Source organism: Ailuropoda melanoleuca, chromosome 19, assembly GCF_002007445.2.
Source record: "Ailuropoda melanoleuca isolate Jingjing chromosome 19, ASM200744v2, whole genome shotgun sequence".
In the NCBI taxonomy this organism is placed as follows: Eukaryota; Metazoa; Chordata; class Mammalia; order Carnivora; family Ursidae; genus Ailuropoda; species Ailuropoda melanoleuca.
The window spans coordinates 34371891-34390498 of record NC_048236.1 but is presented as its reverse complement, the minus strand read 5'-3'; the positions used below and the strand labels follow the sequence as shown (position 1 = coordinate 34390498).

The window sequence follows — 18608 nt, the reverse complement described above, 5'->3', positions numbered from 1 at the left end:
ACTGAGTGTTCACAGCCACTAGCATTCATCCCAGCAATGTGGTCAGGAAAATTCACCGTCCGGTAAGTTGCAGAGTATGAAGGCACATGAGATGGTTGGAAGCACACAGACTCAAGCAGTCATGATAAGCAAAAATAGCAGTAATTTTATGGTTCAGTTTGAATTGAAATTTGTAGTTTGTAAGATTATCTACTCACCAGCGTATAAGAGGACCTTGTACATACATCTTCTCTGGGAGGAAGAGGTCTGCGGGCCGTGCATATGGATCATTGGAATTCCCCTACCCGAGCCACCTGCTGCTCGTGGTCAGTGATGTCTGTCTCCTTCGGTAGGAAAGTATGGTCATCCACCTTCAGTAACAGGATCTGGGAGAGTCATTCTTCCGCGTTAGTAAAATAATAAACTAATTAGATCGTAAGAATTTTATTCATTAAGGAATATATGCTTTTTATTGATGTTATTCACTTCTATCCCTGTTGAGTATGGATTTGTTTATAAATAATATTTAATATTATATTTTAATTAATATATTAAATATTTAAGAATATTTAATATATTTTTATACTAAGATTAATATATATTAGAGAAATTAGAAGGTATAAAATTGCCCGTGATCCCATTGCCCAGAGTATATTTTTCTATATATTCTTCCAGATTTTATTTATTCATATATAGATACAAATACTGTGAGGCTGTGTGCTCATGCATGTACACATGTAAAATATGTAAAATTTGTGTATGTGTGTATGCATATATATGATTTTTAAAGGATGCTTTTCACCTAACAGTAAATATAAATATATTCCCACGTCAGTATATATCTTTTCTCATTTTTTCCAGTTCTGTTGAGATATAATTGACATACACTACTGTATAAGTTTAAGGTATACAGCATAAACATTTAACTTACATATATCATGAAATGATTACTGCAGTAAGCTTAGTTATCATCCATAAAGAAAAAAAGATTTTTCTTACCTTATGATGGGAACTCTCAGGATTTACTCTTAACTTATGTATACCACGCAGCAGTGTTAACTGTGGTCATCACGTTGTACATTACATCCCTAGTATAGTCACCTTATAACTGCAAGTTTGTTCCTTTCTGATCACTTCATCCAATTCCCCTTTCTCCCACCCTTTCCTCTCCACCTCTGCTAACCACAAATCTGATCTCTTTTTCTATGAGTTTGGGGTCTTTCTCTTTTTTTTTTTTTTAAAGATTCCACATGTAAGTGAGATCATAGGATATTTGTCTTTCTCTGACTTATTTCACTTACATAATACCCTTAGGGTTCAACCGTGTTATCACGATGGCATGATTTCTTCCCTTTTTTGTGGCTGAATATTATCTCCTTATATGTGTGTATGTGTATATCACATCTGCTTCATCCATTCACCCATCAGTGGACACTCGAGTTGCTTCCATGTCTTGGCTATTCTAAATAATGCTGCTGTGAGCATGGGGGTGCAAATATCTTTTCAAAATAGTTTTTTGAAGTTAAATACCCAGATGTGGAATTGCTGGATCGTATGGTCATTCAATTTTTAATTTTTTGGGAGCCTCCATATTTGTTTTCATAGTGGCTGTACCAGTTTACAACCCCACCAACAACATACATGGGTTCCCTTTTCTCCACATCCTCACCAGCATTTGCTGTCTCCTGTCTTTTTGATGCAAACCATTCTAACAGGTGAGGTGATATTGTAGTTCTGATTTGCATTTCCTTCATGATTAGTGATGTTGAACATTTTTTCATGTACCTACTGGTTATTTATATATCTTTGGAAAAATGTCTATTTGGGTCCTTTGCCCATTTTTTAATTGCATTATTTGGGGGCTTTTTTGCTTTTGAGTTATATAAGTTCTTTTAAGATTTTGAGAGAGAGAGAGCATGAGTGGGGTGAGGGGCAGGGGGAAAAGCAGACTCCCCGCTGAATAGGGAGCCCAATGCAGGGCTCAGTTCCGGGACTCTGGGATCATGACCTGAGCTGAGGACAGATGCTTAATCGACTGAGCCACTCAGGCGCCCCTATGAATTCTTTATATATTAATCCCTTATCAGATACATAGTGTGCAGATATTTTTGTCCATTCCATAGATTGTCTTTTCATTTTGTTGATTCTGTACAGAAGCTTAACAGTTTAATATAGTCATAACTTTATTTCGTTGCTTGTGCTTTTAGTGTCATATCGAAAAAACTATTGCCAAGACCCATGTCAGAGAGCTTTTCTGGGTTCAGGTCTTACATTTAAGTCTTTAATTCATTTAAGGTTAATTTTTTTGAGTGGTATCAGATAGAGATCTAGTTTCATTCTTTTACACGTGAATATTCAATTTTCCCAGCACCATTAGTTGAAGAGACTGTCTTCTCCACTGAGTAGTTTTGGCTCTCTTGTCAAATATGACTATGTGTCTATTTTTGTGTCAGTACCATACTGTTTTGATTACTATAGCTTTATAATACAACTTGAAATCAAGAAGTAGGATGCGTCCCACTCTCTTCTTTCTCAATATTGCACTGACTATTCAGGGTCTTTTGTGGTCCATATAAGTTCTAGGACTGTTTTCTCTATTACTATAAAAAATGCTGTTGGGATCTTGATAGGGATTGCATTAAATCTGTTGATGGCCTTGGGAAGTATGGACATCTTAACAGTATTCTTATAATCCATATTCCTGGATTATAAGGATTTGGGGATACAGGAATATGGATTATAAGAATTAATACTTTACATTTATTTTGTATCTGCTTCAATTTCCACTATCAATGTCTTGTAGATTTCAATGTAGAAATCTTTCACCTTCTTGTTTATGTTCATTTTTAAGTATTTTATTGTTTATGATGCTTTTTAATTCATTACTAGTGTACAAAAACACTACTGATCTTTGATTTTGTATCCTGCAGCTTTACTGAATTCATTGATTAAATCTAACAGTTTTTTGGTGGAATCTTTATAATTTTCTCTATATAAAATCATGTCACCTACAAGTAGAGACAGTTTTAATTCTTTCCAATTCTGATGCCATTTATTTTTTTTCTTGCCTGATTGCTCTGGCAAGGGCTTCCAGGACTATAATGTATAGGAGTGGTGAGAGTGAGCACCCTTGTCTTGTTCATGGTCTTAGTAAAAAACCTTTGAAGTTTTCACCATTGAATCAGGAGTTCAGTGTGGGCTTGTGATATATCATTATTATTTGAAGTACATTCCTTCCATACCTGATTTAAGAGTTTTTATCATGAACAGATGTTAAATTTTATCAAATGTTTTTTCTGCATCCTTTTATTGTATTACACTGATTTTTGTATGTTGAACCATCTTGCATCCCAGAGATAAATTCCACTAGATCATGATGAATGATATTTTTAATGCACTGAATTCAAATTGCTACTATTTTATTGAGAAATTTTCCACTTACATTCATCAGAGATAGGGCTCATAGTTGTCTGATAAAATTAGGGTCTTTAAAAAAAAATTTTTTTTTTGAGATTTTATTTTTCAGTTATCTCTGCACCCAACGTGGGGCTTAAACTCATGACCCTGAGGTCAAGAATCGCATGTTCTACTAACTGAGCCAGCCAGGCACCCCTGATAGTCCCTTTATGTGGCTTTGTTATTAGGGTAATGCTGACCTTATTAAATGAATTTGGAAGTGTTCCTGCCTCTTCTATATTTTGGAAGAGTTTGAGAAGGATTGGCATTAATTCTTTAAATGTTCGGTAAAATTCACTTACAAAGTCATCTGGTCCTGTTGGGAGATTTTTTACTTACTAGAATTCTCATTCACTTGAGTACTTCATTCACTAGACCAGAACTTCCAGCTGGTGTACCAGGAATGGGTTCCCTGTAGATAAAATAGTGATGACTGGAAATGTTGTCTCATTACAAACTCAAAATCATTTTTCAGTCATTAAAAAGTTTACAGAAGTTAAAGTGATATTTAACCATTATGTGTATGACAGTACCAATCATCCCACTTAAAGTCTGCAAATTTCTTTGGCCCCTGATGATATCATCAGGGATGTCCTACATTTAAATATTTAGATTCATTTAAATTTGCTCCTGATTTGCTTGTATTTTCACATTCTTGAAACTAATTAGGAATTATATTGGGTTTGGCGGCGGGGGGGTGTTCTTTGTTTTTGGGGGGGTTTTTTTTGTAGTGTTATCAGTGTTTTTATTAGGTACTGAGTGTTTCCATGGGAAACATGATTGAATTTGTTAATTTCAGCCATTTTCACTTGTTATTTTACCTTTTGATACTAACAATTAGTAAATTATCATAATTATGTGGTATAAAGAAAATACATTTGTTTCACCAAGCCCAGTATGAAGATCTCTCAGATCCCCTGTTTTACTCACTAACACCATGAAAATATTCCCATTTTCTCTGTGAACCATGGTATGAAAAAGGAGAGCTACCACACTAGACTGTAACCTCCATGAGGATGATCTATGTCTTTCATCTCTGTATCCTCAGGACCTAAGACAACAGCCAGGACAGTAAGAATTTGGTATATTATCTCAGAAAGAGGTTGAACTCTTTCTGGGTGTTGGGTGCCATACTGTGTAGGGTGCTTTAAATGTATTATTTAACCAACCCTAAAAGTAATCAACCTTGTTAAATACACTGATACTTTGTTAGCAAAGCTGAATATACCAGACAGTGCCCACCTTCATTTTGAATGCTATAATCAGCCTGGCATACATGAGAAGAGGTGGTCCAGTCATCCGAAACCTTTTGGATTATGAGGTCATTTCAGAGCTAGGATGAACCTTTTCTTTCTTGAATATAAGGAATGCAAGCTATTAAGTTTAACAACTCAAGATATTTTTCTTATTAACAAGAAGCCTCCTCTCTAGAGAAATTTTATACAAAGAAAATGCAGCAAATATTCTTAAAACTACCTGGTAAAAAATATATATATTTCTTATCAGTTTTTCATTTATTTCATACCTTAATTTTAGATTGCAAAACTCCTAGAAGAACTAAGAGAAGCCAGAGAAAACCATACACCAGAGATGAAACATTTTATGGGCTTAGAAAAGAAAATTAAACAGATGGAAATGAGACATCAGCAAAGAGAGCAGGAACTTCAACAGGTAGAGTAGTAAATTATAGTTACATATTTGGATAGCTCTTCACTTTTAAGTACCTCCCGTTTGCTGTAGTTTTGCCATCCCTAGCAACACTTCCTAAAGTATTTTATTGTGTATTGATATTAAGAATAAAAATACAGCTTTTAAGAACATATAAGACTTTAAATTTCAAATACCTAAAGATTGGTTTGTCTTATCTCCAGAATAAAGAGAAACAACTTTAGGTATTTTTTTGGTTTTGTTTTGGGTTTGTTTGTTTTTTTTTTGTTTTTTGAGGTTGTTTATTTTAGAGAGAGAGAGAACACAAGCAGGGGAAGGAGCACAGGGGAGGAAAAGGGAGGAGGGTAAAGAATCTCAAGCAGGTTCCAAGCTGAGCATGGAGCCTGATGCATGGCTTGAGATCACAACCTGAGCCCAAACCAAGACTCAGATGCTTAACCACCTGAGCCACCTAGGCACCCCTCATGTTCTTAATTATTGATGGTTGCCTAAAAAGTTAGTTAGGCATTTTACCCTGGAAATGGCTCTTTGGAAGCCATATTCTATATTCATTTCATAAATGTTTATAAAAAGTAGAATTACATTAAAATGTAATCATTTAAAATATATGCTCAGCACTAGTAATACCACAGTTACTCAGCTACGAACAGATAAATAGAAATTTAAAATGGCAGAAGTAAGGGCATAACGATTTTAGGCATTAGGCTTTCTGCTGATATTTAGCTTTGCTTAAACAGTATATTGGTCTGCTTGAGCTGCCACAACAAAATATAAACTGAGTTGCTTGAAAAACTAATTTTCTCACAGTTCTAGAGGCTAGAAGTCTAAGATTAAATTTCCAGCTGATTCATTCTGGTGAGCCCTCTATTCCTGGCTTGCAGAGGCCTTTCCTCAGCATGTGTGCCTTGGGGTGAGGTATGGAGAAGAGAGAGAGAAAGAGCTCTCTGATGTCTTTTCTTAAAAGGACACTAATCCAGTCCGATCAGGACCCCACCCTTATGACCTCTTTTAACCTTGATTGGTTCCTTACTGCAAATACAGCCATACTGTGGGTTAGGGCTTCTGCATATGAAAGGGGGGTTGTAGGGACACAAAAAATTCAGTCTAAAACAGTGTAATGCGTATATTTTTTGAAAACAAAAAATACCACAGAAATGCAAAGGTTTATGGTTGACCTGAGTTCCACAGAGAAACCCTAGTTCTGTTTAATCATATCAGAATTTTAGCTCTTTATCATTATAGGAACTGCAAAATGTGAAATGGACAACAAAGAGATTAGTGTGATTGATTTCTCATTCTTACATAGGGCGACTGAATGAAAAAAAAAAAAGACCTCTGTATGCTACCTACAAGAGACTCACTTCAGACCTAAAGACACATAGATTGAACATAGAGATGGGAAAAGATATCCCATGCAAATGGAAATTTTTTAAAAAGGTAGCAACACATATTGGTCATGAGACAAGGGCATTACATAATGATTAAAGGATAGTCTAACAGGATATAACAATGGTAAATATGCAACCAACATCGGAGCACCTAAACCTATAAATCAAATGTTAACATACATACAAGGAGAAATTGACAGTAATATCATACTAGTGGGGGATTTTAACACCCCCTCTTACTTTAATGGATAGATCATCTGGAAAGAAAATCAATTAAAAAAACAGTGGCTTTGAGCAACACATTAGTCCAGATATACTTAGTGGATGTTGGATATAATATGCCATATATAATGGCAGCATATACATTTTCAAGTGCACATGGAATGAGTTTTAGGATAGATCATATTAGACCACAAAATAAGTTTCAGAATATTAATAAGATTGAAAGCAAAGCAGGCATCTTTTCCAACCACAGCAGTATGAAACTACAAATCAATTAGAAAAAAAAAAAATAGAACACAGTTAAATACACGGAGGCTAACCAGGGTGCTACTGAATAATCAATAGGTCAACGAAGAAATTATAGAGGAAATTTTAAAGTGCCTTGAGACAAATAACACATTCCAAAATCTTTTGGACACAACAAAAGCAATTCTATGAGGGAAATTTTTTATAGTTATACAGGCCTACCTCAAGAAACAAATAGCCCTGCATTGGGCTCCCTGCTCAAGAGGGAGTTTGCTTCTCCCTTTCCTTCTCCCTCTGTCCCTCCTCCCACCCACTTGTGCTCACTCTCTCTCAAATAAATAAATAAAATCTTAAAAAAAAAACAAAACTAATATCTCAAGCAATCTAACATCACACCTAAAGGAACTAAAAAGAAGAACAAAGCTCAAAGATAGGAGAAGGAAGGAAATAATAAGGCAAAATAATAAGGCAAAAATAAATGTAATAGAGACCAAAAAATAGAAACAATCAATGAAACTGAGAGCTGGTTCTTTGAATGATAAACAAAATTGATAAGCCTTTAGCCAGACTCATCAAAAAAGTAAGAGATGACTTCAATAAATACAATCAAAAATGAAAGAGGGAGAATTACAACCAATACCATAGAAATGCAAAGGTTTATGAAAGACTACTGTGAAAAGTCATATGCCAACAAATTGAACAACCTACAAGAAACGAATTTCTATAAATATACAGTCTCCCAAGACTGAATCAGGAAGAAATAGAAAATCTGCTAATTACTAGTAATAAAGTTGAATTGGTAATCAAAAAACTCCCAGCAAAGAAAAGTCTAGGACCAGATGGCTTTAAATGTTGGAAGAATTCACCTGTAAAGAAGAATTAATACCAATCCTCTTCAAACTATCCAAAAAAAAAAAAAAATGAAGAGGAGGGAATGCTTTCAAAGGCATTCTGCAAAGCCAATATTACCCTGATACCAACAACAGACAAAGATACTACAAAAAAGAAGAAATTACAGACTGTATCCCTAATGAACATAGTTGCAAAAATCCTTAAAATATTAGCAAACTGAATTCAAAAATACATTAAAAGGATCATTCGCCACAATATGGGAGGATTTATTCCAGGGATGCAAGGATGGTTGAGTATCTTCAAATCAACATGATATACCACATTGACCAAAGGTAAAAATCATGTGATCTCAGCAGATGCAAAAAAGTATTTGACGAAGTTCAACATATATGCATGGTAAAAATGCTCAATGTACTGGCTATAGAGGGAACATAATAAAGGCCATACATGATAAACCCACAGCTAATGTGATGCTGCTTCATGATGAAAAACTAAAAGTGTTATCATGATCAGGTACAAGGATGTCCACTGTCACCACTTTTACTTAAGATAGTACTGGAATTCATAGCCACAACAATCAGACAAGAAATAAAAAGCATGCGAATTGATAAGGATGAAGTACAACTATCACTATTTACAGATAACATGATACTGTATATTGAAAACCCTAAAGACTCCACCAAAAATCAGAATAAACGAATTCAGTAAAGTTGCAGGATACAGACATCTATATACTTGCATTTCTGTATACTAAAACCTAGCAAAAAGAAATTAAGACAATCACCAATCACTTTATAACTGCATCAAAAAGAATGAAATATGTAGGAGTAAATTTAATGTAAGAGTTAAAAGACCTGTACTCTGATAATTCTAAGACCTAGATGAAAGAAATTGAAGATTACACAATAAATGGAAAGATATACTATACTCATGAATTGGAAGAATATTGTTCAAATGTTCATAGTACCCAAAGCAGTGTGCAGATTCAATGCAATCTCTAACAAAATACCAATAGTAGCATTTCTCACAGAACTAGAACAAATATTCCTCAAATTTATATGGAATCACAAAGGTCCCCAAATAGCCAAAGCAGTCTTGAGAAGGAACAAAGCTTGGAGGTATCATACTCCCAGTTTTCCAACTGTACTACAAAGCTACAGTAATGAAAACAGTATGGTACTGGCACAAAAATAGACACACAGATCAATAGAACAGAACAGAAAGCCCAGAAATAAACCCACACTTAAATGGTCAGTTAATCTACAACAAAGGAGGTCAGAATATACAATGAAGATAAGACAGTCTCTTCAGTAAATGGTGCTGGGAAAACTGGACAGCTGCATGCAAAAGAATGAAAGTTGACCACTATCTTACACCATATACCAAAAAAAGAAAAAAAACCCTCAAAATGGATTAAAGACCTAAATGTAAGACCTGAAACCGTAAAATTACAAAAAAACAAACAAACAGTAAACTCTTAGAGTCAGTCTTGGCAACTTTTTTTTTTTTTTTTTTGGAGAGGTCTCTTCAGACAAGGAGAAAAAAAGCAAAAATAAACAATTGGGCTACATCAAACTAAAAAGCTTTTGCACAGCAAAGGAAACCAACAAAATGAAAAGGAAACCTACTGAGTGTGAGAAGGTATTTGGAAATGATATATCCAATAAGGGTTAATATCTACAACATATAAAGAACTCAATTCCAAAAAAAGATCTAATTTAAAAGTGGGCAGTGGACCTGAATATTTTTACAAAGGCACACAGATAACCGACATATGAAAAGATGCTCAACATCACTAATCGTCAGGGAAGTGCAAGTTAAAACCTCAATGAGATATCACCTCACACCTGTTAGATTGGATAGTATAAAAAATACAAGAAATAACAGGGGTTGAAGATGTAGAGGAAAGGCAACCCTCACATGCTGTTGGTGGGAATGTAAGTTGTTCCTTCCATATGAAAAACCATTTGGAGGTTCCTCAAAAACTTAGAAATACCAGGGCACCTAGGTGGCTCAGTCAGTTAAGTGTCTGCCTTTGACTCAGATTGTGTCCCCAGGGTCCTGGGATTGAGCCCCCGTCAGAGTTGGGCTCCCTGCTCGGTGGGAGTCTGCCTCTCCCTCTGTTCCTCCTCCCCACTGGTGCACTCTTGCATGCTCTCTCAGTCTTTTTAAGTCCCTCTCTTTCAAACTAATAAATAAAATTTTAAAAAATAGAAATACCATATGATCGGACAGTGTCACTTCTGGTATTTACCTGAATAAAATGAAAACACATTCAAAAACATATATACACCCCTATGTTTCTTGCATCATTATTTACAATAGCCAAAATATGGAAACAACCTAGGGGTCCATCAGTAGAAGTCGGTAAAGATGTGCTATGTATGCACATGTATTTGTGTCTTTGTTTACACACACACATATATACACACAGTGGAACATTACTCAGCAATGAAGAATGGAATCTTGCCATTTGCTACAACATGGATAGGCCTAGTAGGTATTATTCTGAGTGAAATAATTCAGAGAAAGAAATACTGTATGATTTCACTTACATGAGGAATCTAAAAACAAAACAGAGACAGACTCATAAATATAGAGAGCATACTATGCTGACTGCCAGAGGGGAGAAGGATGGGGTAACAGTTCATGAAATAGGTGAAGGGGATTAAGAGATACAAATTTCCAGTTATAACTAAGTCATAGATTTTAAAGTACAGCAAAGGGAAGATAGTCAATAATACTGTAATAATATGGTGACATGGTGGTAAGCATTTTGTAATGTAAATAAATATTAAATCATTATGTTGTTTACCTGAAATTAATATTGTATGTCAACTATGAAATAAAAAAATGAAAAATAAAGCAGTCTAAGCATACCACTAAGAAAACATCACATCACAAAGGAAAAGCACAAGAGAAGAAAGGAATAGAAGAACTACAATATACCCAGAAAATAATTAACAGACTGGAAATACATACATACCCATCAATAATTACTTTAAATCTAAATGGACTAAATTCTCCTATGAAAAGACAGAGTAGCTGAACAGATTTAAAAAAGAAAAAAAAAAAAAGGCCCATCTACATGCTGCCTACTGAAGACTCACTTCAGGTGTAAGGAAACAGATTGAAAGTGAAGGAGTGGTAAAAGGTAGTTCATACAAATGGGAACCAATAGAAAGCTTGGCTAACTATATCAGACAAGACTGACTATAAAACAGTAATAAGAAACAAAGGTCATTACATAGAGATAAAGGAATGATCCAGCAAGAACATATAACATTAGCAAATATGTATGAATGCAACATAAAATACTTAAATACATAGAGCAAATTTTGACAAACCTAAAGGAAGAAATAGCAATACAATAATAGGGAACTTTTTTTTTTTTAGCTTTTATTTAAATTCCAGTTAACATACAGTGTAATATTAGTTTCAGGTATGCAGTTTAGTGATTCAACACTTACATACGGCACCCAGTGCTCATGAGAAGTAGGGAAATTTAATACCCTACTTACCTCAATAGATCATCCAGACAGAATACTTTAAGGAAACATTGGCCGAAACATTAGGTAAGATGGAATTAACATATACAGAACATTCCATCCAAAAGTAACAATACACGTTTTTAAGCACACATGGAACATTTTCCAGGATAGATCACATATTGGCCATGAAACAAATCTTAATAAATTGAAGATTGAAATATCAGGCCAATTTCCCCAAACACGATGATATGAAACTAGAAATCAATTACAAGAAAAAAATGGAAAATTCACAAATGTGTGTAATGAAACCACATGCTCTGAAGCAACCAATAGGTCAAAGAAAAAAATCAATAGAGAAATTTAAAAATATTTTGAGACTGTTGAAGATGGAAACGCAATATACCAAAACTTAGGGGATGCAGCAAAAATAGTTCTAAGAGAGAAGTTCATAGCATTAAGTGCCTATGTCAAGAAACAAGATATTTCAAATGGACTTTACAGCTCAAGGAACTAGAAAGAATAAGTGAAGCCCAAAGTTGGCAAAAGGAAGGAAATAACAAAGATCAGAGCAGAAATAAATGAAATGAAGACTAAAAAGATCAAAGAGACTAAGAGTTGGTTCTGTTTTCTTTATCTAAAGATAAAATTAACAGTCCTTTAGCTAGACTAACCAAGAAAAGAGGAAAACTAAAATAAATGAAATCAAAATGAAAGAGGAGACATTACAACTGATACCACAGAAATACAAAGGATCATAAAAGACTGGTATGAATAACTGTACACCAACAAATTGGACAACCTAGAAGAAATGGATAAATTCCTAGGAACATAAAACTTAACAAAAAGGCATCATGAAGAGATAGAAAATCTAAAAAGACTGATTACTAGTAAGGAGATAGAATTAGTAATCAAAAACATCACGACAAAGTCCAGGACCAGAGGGCTCTCCTGGTGAATTCTAAAAACATGTAAAGAAGAATCCCTATCAATCCTTTTTGAACATTTGCAAACAATAAAAGAGGAGGGAACTTTTCAAACTTATTTTGCAGGGCCAGCATTACCCTGGTACCAAAACCATACAAGAAAACACTGGTCAGTGTCCCTCATGAACATAGATGCAAAAATCATGAACAAAATATTATCAAGTCAAATTCAGCAATATGTTGTAAGAGGATCATACACCATCAAGTTGTTTTTATTCCAGAGATACAAAGATGGTTCCCCATCCACAAATCAGTATGATACACCTCGTTAACAAAATTAAGTGTAAAAATCATAAGATCTCAATAGATGCAGAAAAAGCATTTGACAAAATTCAACATCTTTTCCTGATAGAAACTCAATAAATGGGGTATAGAGGGAATGTACCTTGACATAATAAAATCCACGTTTTAGGAGCCCACAGCTATAATCATACTCAATGGTGAAAAGCTGAAAGCTCTTCCCTTAAGATCACAAACAAGACAAGGATGCTCACTCTCAGCACTTTTACTCAAAATAGTATTGGAAGAGGCGCCCAGGTGGCTCAGTTGGTTAAGCCTTTGCCTTCGGCTCAAGGCGTGATCCCAGTGTTATGGGATCGAGCCCCACATCAGGCTCCTCCGCTATAAGCCTGCTTCTTCTTCTCCCACTCCCCCTGCTTGTGTTCCCTCTCTCGCTGGCTGTCTCTATCTCTGTCGAATAAATAAATAAAATCTTTAAAAAAAAAAGAAAAGAAAAATCTAGGGATGCCTGGGTGGCTCAGTTGGTTAAGCCTCTGCCTTTGGCTCAGGTCATGATCCTGGGGTCCTGGGATTGAACCCCGCATCGGCCTCCCTGCTTGGCAGGGAGCCTGCTTTTCCCTCTCCCACTCCCCCTGCTTGTGCTTGTGTTCTCTTTCTCTCTCTCTGTCAAATAAATAAATCTTTTTTTTTTTAATACTGCTTTAAAAAAAAATAGTTTTGGAAATCTTAACCAGAGCAATTAGGAAATAGAATGTCCCCAAATTGGAAAAGAAGTAAAACCATCACTCTTTGCAAATGACACAATATAATATATAAGAAACCCTAAAGACTTTACCAAAAAACTGTTAGAACTAAAACAAATTCAGTAAAGTTGCAGAATGTAAAACAAATATACAGAAATCTGTCACACTCTTATACACTAAAAAAAACTATCAGAAGTTTTTAAAAGTTAATTTTAAAAAATTCTTAAATGCTATACCCATAGAGAATAGGTCATTTTCAGAGGCAAGGCATGGGAGGTAGGCAAAATGGGTGTAGGGAGACAAAGGTGAAAACTTCCAGTTGTAAAATAAGTTATAGGAATGTACAGTGTGGTGACTATAGTTAATATAATAAATTGTACATCTGAAAACTGTTAAAGAGTAGATCTCAAAAGTTCTCCTTACTAGAAAAACACATTTTTAACTATGTATGACAATGGATATTAACTAGTATTATGTGATCTTTTTACAGCATATGTAAATATTATGTCATACACAACATAATAAACATAAAAAGCTAATTTAAGTTCATTATCACCAGACCTGCCTTAAAATAAATGCTACATGGAATTTGTCAGGTAGAAATAAAATGAAACCAGTTAACGTCATAAAAACATATGAATGTTAGATATAAAAACTCAATGGTAAATAAATCATCAAAGTCAGATTCACTAATGTAATGGTGATTCCTAATTCATTTATATCTCTAGTTTAAAACAGTTTTTACTCTAGGTAAAAAACATTAAAAATAACTGCAACTACACTAATTTGTTATTGGATACAAAATATTAAAAATAATTTAAACATCAGTAACCTAAAGTTGGGGGGAGGGGTAGAATGAAAATGTAAAGTTTAGGCATGCTATCAAAGTTAACTTAAATTAGGTTGTTACAAATATATCACATTTTATGTAAGCTTCATGGTAACCACAAAGGAAAAACCTGTACTAATTACAGAAAAGATGATGAAAGAGTCAAAGCATACCACTACAAAAAGTCATCACATCACAAAAGATGACTGCAAGCTATAAGAAGCAAGGAACATAGGACCTACAAAACAGTCAGAAGGGAACAAAATGGCAATAATAATTCATTATCTATCAGTAGTTCCTTTAAATGTAAATGGAGTAAATTCTCCATTCAAACCACAGAATTGCCAAATGGATGAAATATAGTCCAAATAATATGCCACTTGAAAGAAGACTTTAGCTTTAAAAATAGCATAGACTGAGTGAAAGGATAGATAAAGGTATTCCAATCAAATGGTAACCAGTGGAAGTCAGGAGTAGCTATAGTTAGACAAAATAGATTATAAGCTAAAAATCTCCAAAAGAGACAGAGGTAGTTATATAGTGATATAATGATAAAAGGGTCAGTCCATCAAGATATATTAGTTGTAAATATTTAGCATCCAACATCAGAGCACCTAAATATGTAAGACAAACACTAACAATAACTAAAAGGGGAAACAAACAGCAATACAATGATAGTAGGGGACTTTAACACATCACTCTTACCAATGGATAGATCATCCAGTCGATAAGGAAACCGTGGGATTTAAGTAATGCTGTAGACAAAATGGACCTAATGGACATACACAGTACAGTCCCTCCAACAGCAGCAAAATACACATTCTTCTCAGGCACACAAAGAAAATTTTCTAGGATACATAATATAGTAGGTCACAAAATAAGTCTTAGCAAATTTCAGATTGAAATCATAGCAAGTATGTTTTCTGACCATAATGATAGGAAACTAGAAATCACTAGGAAAAAACCTGGAAAATACATAGAAATTCAACAGTATACCCTTAAATAACAAATGGTTCAAATAAAAAATTAAAATGAAATTTAAAAGTATCTTGAGACAATTGGAAACACAACATACCAAGACTTATGGGTAGTAGCAAAAGCAGTTCTAAGAAGGAATATTATAGTGATAAATCCCTACATCAAGAAAAAGATCTCAAACAACCTAACTTACCAGCACAAGGAACTAGAAAAAACAAAATAAACCCAAAGTTAGAAGAAGGAAAGAAAAATTAGAACAAAAATAAACGAAATGGAATACAGAAAGATAAAAGATTAACAAAACTCTAGGAGTTGATTCTTTGAAAAGATAAAACTGACAAACGTTCAACCTAAACTAACCAAGAAATAAGAAAGGACATAAAATTATAAATGGAAGAGGAGACATTACAACTGATACCAGAGAAATGCAAAGGATCATAGGAGACTACTGTGTACAACTATATGCCAACAAACTGGACAACCTAGAAGAAATCAGTAAATTGCTAGAAACATACAGCCTAGCAAGACTGAATCATTAAGAAATAGAAAACAGGAATAGACCAATTACTAATAAGACAGAATCCATAACCAAAAATCTCCCAACAAAGAGAAGCCCAAGACCAGGTGACTTTACTGGTGAATTCTGCCACACTTTTTTTTTTTTAAGATTTTATTTATTTGTTAGGGCACAAGCAGGGGGAGGGGCAGAGAGAGAATCGGGCTCCCCACTGAGCAAGGAGCCCAGTGTAGAACTCAAAACCAGGACCCTGAGATCATGACCTGAGCTGAGGGCAGATGTTTAACTGAGCCACCCAGGCATCCCTCTACCACACTTTTAAAGAATTAATGCCAGTCCTTCTCAAACTCTTCCAAAAAGTAGTGGGGCACCTGGGTGGCTCAGTTGGTTAAGCGTCTGCCTCTAGCTCAGGTCATGGTCCCAGGGTCCTGGGATCAAGCCCCATGTCAGTCTCCCAGCTCAGCAGGGAGCCTGTTTCTCCCTCTCCCCACTGCTTGTGCACGTGTGTCGCTCGCTCGCTCTCTCCCTCTCAAATAAATAAATAAAATCTTAAAAAAAAAATTATTCCAAAAAGTAGAAAGAGGGAACAGTCCCAAGCTCACTTTCACAAAGCCAGCATTGCCCTGATAAGAAAGCCAGATAAAGACACTACAAGAAAAGAAAAACTATAGGCCAACATCCCTGATAAAAATGCAAAAATTTTCAAAAAAATGTTAACCAAATTCCACAGCACTTTAAAAGAACCACACACTATGATCTAGTGGGAGTCATCCCTGGGATGTAAGGATGGTTCAGCATACACAAGTCAATAAATGTGATGCATCACATTAACCAAATGAAAAATACAAATCCTGTGATCATCTAAATAGATATGCAGAAAGAGCATTTGACAAAATTTCAGTATCCATGATAAAAATAAATAAATACATCAACAAATTAGGTAAAGAAGGAATACCTTAACATAATAAAGGCATGGATTTATTTCTGGGCTCTAAATTGTTCCATTGGTCTATATGTCTGTTGTATAATTGAAAGTTACTAAGAAAGTAAATCTTAAGTTTTCATCACAAGGAAAAAATTTTAAAACTGTGAAGTGATAGATGTTAACTAACTTTACTGTGGTATAATCATTTCACAGTGTATGCATGTATCACAGTGTATGCATTGTATCCCTTAAACTTACACAGTGTTATATGTCAATTATCAATATAACTGGAAGAAGTTGCTTAAATGCCAAATTTTAATAGACATCCAAAATTTTCATAGTATGTTTAAAGCTTGGAATTTAAAGTTCACATAGCATTTTGTGTTTCCCTTAACTCACATATTTACACAGTATTTCTCCAGTGCTTTTATTTGAGAATTATGAAGTTATTCTATAGCCAGACAGAATTCTAGATAAAAATTATATTGCAGAGGTCCAACATATTTAGTATTCAGAAACATTGCTTTTGTTGCCCTAGCTAGTTGTTTTTATAGGACCAGCTTTTGGTGGTTTGTAATACTTGTGACTGACGATTCCCTTATGACATTTTGAAATAAGAACTGTATTATAAGTTACCCTCATTTCACAGTTGAAAAAATTCATCCACATGAGCAAGACGGTCTAGGGTGGTAGTTAAGAGCAGGGACTCTGGGGCCAGGCTGCGGGGGTATAAACCCTGACTCTGCCTCTAACCAGTTGTGTGTGAATCTTGGGCAAATTATTCTTTCTTATCTGTGCCCCCATTTCCCTACCTGGTAAATGGGGATAAGTATAGAGAATTCACCTCCTAGTGTATTGGCAGGATTAAATGGGTTAACATATGTAAAATGCGTGTACTTTTGTCATCATTTCTACTGCTATAATGTGTGTTAATGACATGTGTTGTATATTAGAACTGTTTTGATTGTGCCTCAAGGGCTATTCTTAAGAGGAACAACATTTTGGTGGGGGGGGCTGTTGGATTCATACCAAGGTATTAGAAATTTCTGATACTTTCTTTAAACTTGAGTAAAGGAAGGAAAAAAAAAAAAGACTAAAGCTTCCTAACCCCTATCAGATTCAAAATTACCCTCTTCACCCATAAGCCTGTTGATCGACACAGTGGAACCCGTTAGGTGAGGCTCCCCCTCCTTCTCCCTCCCCTCTGCAGTCAGCATTGTCCCACTTGAGCTCTTTGCGACTGGATGGTTAAATCTTCACCCCCACTGTGAACTGTAACAGATGTGAATTTTTTTTTCCTCAGATAATACAGCAGACACACCAAGTAGTAGAAACTGAGCAAAACAGAGAAATTGAGAAATGGAAAAGACTTGCGCAGTTGAAGAATCGGGAGTTGGACAAGTTCCGTGCGGAATTAGACTCCATACTGGACGTTCTTCGAGAGCTGCACCGGCAGGGCGTGGTTGTGCCAGTTGCTTTGGCAGATGAAGTGAATGCACCAGAGTATTACTAGAAACTGGGATTTCCCAGGACCTCCCGGGAAGGCCTGAAGATGGAGGGTGAATGGGGCTGGGCCACTGTCAGGAGGCGGCTTTTAAAAACAACTATTCCAGTATGTGGCCAGAAAGCAGACAATACGAAAGCAACATTTCAAAATAAATTGCCCTAAACCAGTAAGAAAAAACATTATGCTGTATTTTACTGAAAATCATTAACCAGTCACACGTTAAGTAATTTATGGACAAGTCCCTTTGTGTCAGATGATTAGAATGAGTGAGATTAGTTGAAGAAGGTCTTAAGTTCTAGATATGGAAAGAAAACAATTGCTCCTACTCTGCCATTTTTGACTAAGTGTATTCTGAATCCTTGGTGACAGAAAATAGCTCCTCTTTCTCACGGAAACAGAAGAATGTGAGCACAGTGGCCTGGACAGTCACATCGACAGTCACCCGAGTAGCAGAGCTCCCACAATTAGCAAGAACTACAACTTCGTACAGCAAACAGGGAACGTCCCGTGTTCTCCCAGATTTCCACTTCTACTCTGAGTGCCTCATGGTTGCACCTGATATAAGGTGCAAAATATGGTTCACG

The 18608-nt window shown here is 35.3% G+C and overlaps 1 protein-coding gene across 8 annotated transcripts in view; it reads left to right on the top strand.

The window, feature by feature from the left end:
- Positions 1-18602, top strand: part of CEP162 (centrosomal protein 162) — a 98700-nt gene extending 80098 nt beyond the window's left edge. For 7 of the 8 annotated variants that reach the window (XM_034647992.1, XM_034647991.1, XM_011217081.3 and 4 more), the window contains 2 exons: positions 4972-5106; positions 17821-18602. In XM_034647992.1, coding sequence (XP_034503883.1) covers positions 4972-5106; positions 17821-18030 — 345 coding nt within the window. In that variant the 3' untranslated portion in view covers positions 18031-18602. The remainder of the gene's footprint in view (positions 1-4971; positions 5107-17820) is intronic. The other variant, XM_034647994.1, reaches the window with a different exon arrangement.
- Positions 18603-18608: the final 6 nt, after the last annotated feature.